At 48.3% G+C, this 7,500-nt stretch overlaps 2 protein-coding genes across 2 annotated transcripts in view; one reads left to right on the top strand and one right to left on the bottom strand.

Annotated features, from left to right (window-relative positions):
* Window positions 1–7,500, top strand: part of LOC113823313 (YEATS domain-containing protein 2) — a gene marked incomplete in the record, with an annotated part of 128,433 nt that overhangs the window by 43,673 nt on the left and 77,260 nt on the right.
* Window positions 1–7,500, bottom strand: part of LOC138861835 (leukocyte elastase inhibitor-like) — a 15,955-nt gene that overhangs the window by 2,662 nt on the left and 5,793 nt on the right. Inside the window, exons 3-6 of the mRNA XM_070121879.1 lie at window positions 7,026–7,208; window positions 6,454–6,667; window positions 5,889–6,100; window positions 5,252–5,437 (exon numbers count right to left, since the gene is read on the bottom strand). Coding sequence (XP_069977980.1) covers window positions 5,252–5,437; window positions 5,889–6,100; window positions 6,454–6,667; window positions 7,026–7,208 — 795 coding nt within the window. The remainder of the gene's footprint in view (window positions 1–5,251; window positions 5,438–5,888; window positions 6,101–6,453; window positions 6,668–7,025; window positions 7,209–7,500) is intronic.

The raw sequence follows: 7,500 nt of genomic DNA, 5'->3' as shown, positions 1-7,500 counted from the left end.
AAGGGCTATAACATTCACTAACCACATCACACCCACCTCGATAAGAACCTCGCCTACCACATCACACCCACTTCGATAAGAAACTCGCCTACCACATCACACCCACCACGATAAGAAACTTGCTCACCACATCACACCCACCTCGATAAGAAACTCGCCTACCACATCACACCCACCTCGATAAGAAACTCGCCAACCACAACACACCCACCACGAAGAGAAACTCGCCCACCACATCACACCCACCACGATAAGAAACTCGCCCACCACATCACACCCACCTCGACAAGAAACTCGCCTACCACACCACACCCACCTCGATAAGAAACTCGCCCACCACATCTCACCCACCTCGATAAGAAAAACGCCCACCACATCACACCCACCTCGATAAGAAACACGCCTACCACATCACACCCACCTCGATAAGAAACTCGCCTACCACATCACACCCACCTCGATAAGAAATTCGCCTACCACATCACACCCACCTCGATAAGAAACTCGCCTACCACATCACACCCACCTCGATAAGAAACTCGCTCACCACATCACACCCACCTCGATAAGAAACTCGCCTACCACATCACACCCACCTCGATAAGAAACTCGCCTACCACATCACACCCACCTCGATAAGAAACTCGCCCACCACATCACACCCACCTCGATAAGAAACTCGCCCACCACATCACACCCACCTCGATAAGAAACTCGCCCACCACATCACACCCACCTCGATAAGAAACTCGCCTACCACATCACACCCACCTCGATAAGAAACTCGCCTACCACATCACACCCACCTCGATAAGAAACTCGCCCACCACATCACACCCACCTCGATAAGAAACTCGCCCACCACATCACACCCACCTCGATAAGAAACTCGCCCACCACATCACACCCACCTCGATAAGAAACTCGCCTACCACATCACACCCACCTCGATAAGAAACTCGCCTACCACATCACACCCACCTCGATAAGAAACTCGCCTACCACATCACACCCACCTCGATAAGAAACTCGCTCACCACATCACACCCACCTCGATAAGAAACTCGCCTACCACATCACACCCACCTCGATAAGAAACTCGCCTACCACATCACACCCACCTCGATAAGAAACTCGCCTACCACATCACACCCACCTCGATAAGAAACTCGCCCACCACATCACACCCACCTCGATAAGAAACTCGCCCACCACATCACACCCACCTCGATAAGAAACTCGCCTACCACATCACACCCACCTCGATAAGAAACTCGCCCACCACATCACACCCACCTCGATAAGAAACTCGCCTACCACATCACACCCACCTCGATAAGAAACTCGCCTACCACATCACACCCACCTCGATAAGAAACTCGCCTACCACATCACACCCACCTCGATAAGAAACTCGCCTACCACATCACACCCACCTCGATAAGAAACTCGCCTACCACATCACACCCACCTCGATAAGAAACTCGCCCACCACATCACACCCACCTCGATAAGAAATTCGCCTACCACATCACACCCACCTCGATAAGAAACTCGCCTACCACATCACACCCACCTCGATAAGAAACTCGCTCACCACATCACACCCACCTCGATAAGAAACTCGCTCACCACATCACACCCACCACGATAAGAAATTCGCCTACCACATCACACCCACCTCGATAAGAAACTCGCCTACCACATCACACCCACCTCGATAAGAAACTCGCCCACCACATCACACCCACCACGATAAGAAATTCGCCTACCACATCACACCCACCACGATAAGAAATTTGTCTACCACATCACACCCACCTCGATAAGAAACTCGCCTAGCACATCACACCCACCTCGATAAGAAACTCGCCCACCACATCACACCCACCTCGATAAGAAATTCGCCTACCACATCACACCCACCTCGATAAGAAACTCGCCTACCACATCACACCCACCTCGATAAGAAACTCGCCTACCACATCACACCCACCTCGATAAGAAACTCGCCTACCACATCACACCCACCTCTATAAGAAACTCGCTCACCACATCACACCCACCTCGATAAGAAACTCGCCTACCACATCACACCCACCTCGATAAGAAACTCGCCTACCACATCACACCCACCTCTATAAGAAACTCGCCTACCACATCACACCCACCTCGATAAGAAACTCGCCTACCACATCACACCCACCTCGATAAGAAACTCGCCTACCACATCACACCCACCTCGATAAGAAATTCGCCTACCACATCACACCCACCTCGATAAGAAACTCGCCTACCACATCACACCCACCTCGATAAGAAACTCGCTCACCACATCACACCCACCTCGATAAGAAATTCGCGTACCACATCACACCCACCTCGATAAGAAACTCGCCTACCACATCACACCCACCTCGATAAGAAACTCGCTCACCACATCACACCCACCTCGATAAGAAACTCGCTCACCACATCACACCCACCTCGATAAGAAACTCGCTCACCACATCACACCCACCTCTATAAGAAACTCGCTCACCACATCACACGCACCTCGATAAGAAACTCGCCTACCGCATCACACCCACCTCGATAAGAAACTCGCCTACCACATCACACCCACCTCGATAAGAAACTCGCCTACCACATCACACCCACCTCGATAAGAAACTCGCCTACCACATCACACCCACCACGATAAGAAACTCGCTCACCACATCACACCCACCTCGATAAGAAACTCGCCTACCACATCACACCCACCACGATAAGAAACTCGCTCACCACATCACACCCACCTCGATAAGAAACTCGCCTACCACATCACACCCACCTCGATAAGAAACTCGCCCACCACATCACACCCACCGCGATAAGAAACTCGCCTACCACATCACACCCACCTCGATAAGAAACTCGCCTACCACATCCCACCCACCTCGATAAGAAACTCGCCTACCACATCACACCCACCTCGATAAGAAACTCGCCCACCACATCACACCCACCTCGATAAGAAACTCGCCCACCACATCAGACCCACCTCGATAAGAAACTCGCCCACCACATCACACCCACCTCGATAAGAAACTCGCCCACCACATCACACCCACCTCGATAAGAAACTCGCCCACCACATCACACCCACCTCGATAAGAAACTCGCCTACCACATCACACCCACCTCGATAAGAAACTCGCCTACCACATCACACCCACCTCGATAAGAAACTCGCCTACCACATCACACCCACCACGATAAGAAACTCGCCTACCACATCACACCCACCTCGATAAGAAACTCGCCTACCACATCACACCCACCTCGATAAGAAACTCGCCTACCACATCACACCCACCTCGATAAGAAACTCGCCTACCACATCACACCCACCTCGATAAGAAACTCGCCTACCACATCACACCCACCTCGATAAGAAACTCGCCTACCACATCACACCCACCTCGATAAGAAACTCGCCCACCACATCACACCCACCTCGATAAGAAACTCGCCTACCACATCACACCCACCACGATAAGAAACTCGCCTACCACATCACACCCACCTCGATAAGAAACTCGCCTACCACATCACACCCACCTCGATAAGAAACTCGCCCACCACATCACACCCACCTCGATAAGAAACTCGCCCACCACATCACACCCACCTCGATAAGAAACTCGCCCACCACATCACACCCACCTCGATAAGAAACTCGCCTACCACATCACACCCACCTCGATAAGAAACTCGCCTACCACATCACACCCACCTCGATAAGAAACTCGCTCACCACATCACACCCACCACGATAAGAAATTCGCCTACCACATCACACCCACCTCGATAAGAAACTCGCCTACCACATCACACCCACCTCGATAAGAAACTCGCCCACCACATCACACCCACCTCGATAAGAAACTCGCCTACCACATCACACCCACCTCGATAAGAAACTCGCCTACCACATCACACCCACCTCGATAAGAAACTCGCCTACCCCATCACACCCACCTCGATAAGAAACTCGCCCACCACATCACACCCACCCCGATAAGAAACTCGCCTACCACACCACACCCACCACGATAAGAAACTCGCCTACCACATCACACCCACCTGGATAAGAAACTCGCCCACCACATCACACCCACCTCGATAAGAAACTCGCCTACCACATCACACCCACCTCGATAAGAAACTCGCTCACCACATCACACCCACCACGATAAGAAATTCGCCTACCACATCACACCCACCTCGATAAGAAACTCGCCTACCACATCACACCCACCTCGATAAGAAACTCGCCCACCACATCACACCCACCTCGATAAGAAATTCGCCTACCACATCACACCCACCTCGATAAGAAACTCGCCTACCACATCACACCCACCTCGATAAGAAACTCGCTCACCACATCACACCCACCTCGATAAGAAACTCGCCTACCACATCACACCCACCTCGATAAGAAACTCGCCTACCGCATCACACCCACCTCGATAAGAAACTCGCCTACCGCATCACACCCACCTCGATAAGAAACTCGCCTACCACATCACACCCACCTCGATAAGAAACTCGCCTACCGCATCACACCCACCTCGATAAGAAACTCGCCTACCGCATCACACCCACCTCGATAAGAAACTCGCCTACCGCATCACACCCACCTCGATAAGAAACTCGCCTACCACATCACACCCACCTCGATAAGAAACTCGCCCACCACATCACACCCACCTCGATAAGAAACTCGCCTACCGCATCACACCCACCTCGATAAGAAACTCGCCTACCACATCACACCCACCTCGATAAGAAACTCGCCTACCACATCACACCCACCTCGATAAGAAACTCGCCTACCGCATCACACCCACCTCGATAAGAAACTCGCCTACCGCATCACACCCACCTCGATAAGAAACTCGCCTACCACATCACACCCACCTCGATAAGAAACTCGCCCACCACATCACACCCACCTCGATAAGAAACTCGCCTACCACATCACACCCACCTCGATAAGAAACTCGCCTACCACATCACACCCACCTCGATAAGAAACTCGCCCACCACATCACACCCACCTCGATAAGAAACTCGCCCACCACATCACACCCACCTCGATAAGAAACTCGCCTACCACATCACACCCACCTCGATAAGAAACTCGCCTACCGCATCACACCCACCTCGATAAGAAACTCGCTCACCACATCACACCCACCTCGATAAGAAGATCGGTGAGATGAATCGTCTCCAGCATCTTGAACCTCGGCAGCGACACGGCGATCTTGCAGCTGACCATGGCCTTCTCCAGGTCGCCGAGGTCCATGTCCGCTATCTTGGCCTCCATCTCGGGCAGGCCGTCTCGCTCCAGGGGGAGGACGATCAGCATGCTCAGCCTTGAACCCTGGGGGCAGGTGGGAGGGAGAAGCTGAGTGTGTTCGTACAGGTAGGGTACGTGTGAGTGTTTGTGTGCGTGTGTGTATGCGTTTGTTTGATTGTTTTTGTGGCAGTTTGATTGTTTTTGTGGCAGTTTGATTGTTTGTGTTTGTTTGTGTGTTTGTGTTTGTTTGATTGTTTTGTGGTTGTTTGATTGTTTGTGTTTGTTTGGGTCTGTATGCGCTTGTTTGACTGTGTTTGTGTTACTTTGTGTTTGTTGATTGTTTGTGTTTCTTTGTGTCTGTGGGCGTTTGTTGATTGTGTTTGTTTGTATTTGCATTCGTTTGTTGAGTGTATTCGTGTTTGTTTGATTGTGTGTGTTTCTTTGCGCTTGTGTGCGTTTCTTTTTCTGTGTGTGTGTGTGTTTCCACGTGCGTGCGTGATTACCTTACAGATCAGATTCCCCTTATCAGACAAACCTTATAATCCATAGACAACACAGTAGCACCAAGATCTTTGTGGTGAACCATCTCGAAGGATTCCGAAATGTGCATCATGGGAACTTTTATGTTTTCCTCTTCTGAGAGCCAGAATATTCCCTCCGTCGTGTGCGATACGAATTCCTTCTCCCACAGGCCTTTGAAGTAGACGACGTTAATGAGCAGAATCTTGAGGTCTTCGTCTATCACGCCTGGACGAAAGAGAATGGAGAGTTGCTTTGTTTGTTCATTGCTTCTTGGTTCGTTTGTTTCTTAGGCTGTTAGCGTTTTCGGCAGTTTGGTTATTTACGTATTTTTTAGGAGTGAATGTCGGGAATTTACGGTATATTAGGCCATATACAAGTTTTTTTCATCTTTTAATCTGCCCACAAACTTATCTGTCTACAATTACACACGTAATTACATACGCCTAAAAAAAGAAAAAAGAAGAAGAAGAAGAAGGAGAAGAAGAAGAAGATGGTGATGATGAACAAGAACAAGAAGAAGAACAAGAAAAACAAGAAGAAAAAAATCTCTCACTAAAAGCAAAAACACGCATCAGCACCTTCGGGCACGAGTTCCAAAATACGCGAATTCGTCTGCGATTTCACCGTGGTATTAATTTCCTCCCTGAGTAACTCGGGTTTGCGGAAGTTACCAGACTTGGCGTAACTCTGGTACGTGTTGGACAGGATGGCTTTGTAGTTTGGCAACAGTGGCACGCTATCGGGGACGTAGGCTATGTTCGACGTGTGTAGCTCGAATGGTCTGCCTTTTTCCTGGGGAGAAGGGAGAGGGGATTTACGAAAATATGAATGTAAAGGAAAACCGAAAATAAATGGAAAGGAAAGCCGATAATAGAAATTTAAAAGGTGCATCTATATCTCAGTTAATGTGTCTCACTATCTATGTTTATCCATGTAAACACATCCATATATCACCTACCTACAGTAGTGCATCTATATATTCTAGATTATATTTATACCTACCTACCAGACTGGCCATCTTTCAAGCCATCTATTTGTATATGGATGTGTGTCTATATATATATATATATATATATATATATATATATATATATATATATATATATATATATATATATATATATGTATGTATATATGAGTTGTTTCTTACTTGGAAGCCTGTGATGACGTCCTTGAAGGCTCTGTGAAGACTGATTCTGTCCTGAGACAAGTTCATGACTGTTTTCATTTCCTGCTCGGTGTTCCTTTGCGCTCCCGAGTAGACCATGCCGAGCGCCGTCATGATGGTGAAGGGCGAGAAGAATATATTGCCTGGGGAGCTGCGGGCCAGTTTCTGCACAAATGAGGGGAAACTATATTTATTCACATGAACAGTGTGTGTTTATTCTCCTGAAGATTATACAAAAAGTATACATACAAAAACAATAAGCAAACCTAAGATGAGTGTTAATTGTCAACAAATATAAATAATAATAATTTACAAGAAGATTAACATACAGTAAACAACTAAACAGAATGGATGATATTGATAAAAATATAAACTCATGATCAAAACAGAATGGATAATATTGATAAAAATATAAACTCATGATCAAAACAGAATGGATAATATTGGTAAAAATATA

The sequence above is a fragment of the Penaeus vannamei genome, chromosome 5 (assembly GCF_042767895.1).
Source record: "Penaeus vannamei isolate JL-2024 chromosome 5, ASM4276789v1, whole genome shotgun sequence".
In the NCBI taxonomy this organism is placed as follows: domain Eukaryota; kingdom Metazoa; phylum Arthropoda; class Malacostraca; order Decapoda; family Penaeidae; genus Penaeus; species Penaeus vannamei.
Note: the sequence above shows the minus strand (reverse complement) of the source record. Positions and strands in the feature narration are given on the sequence as shown.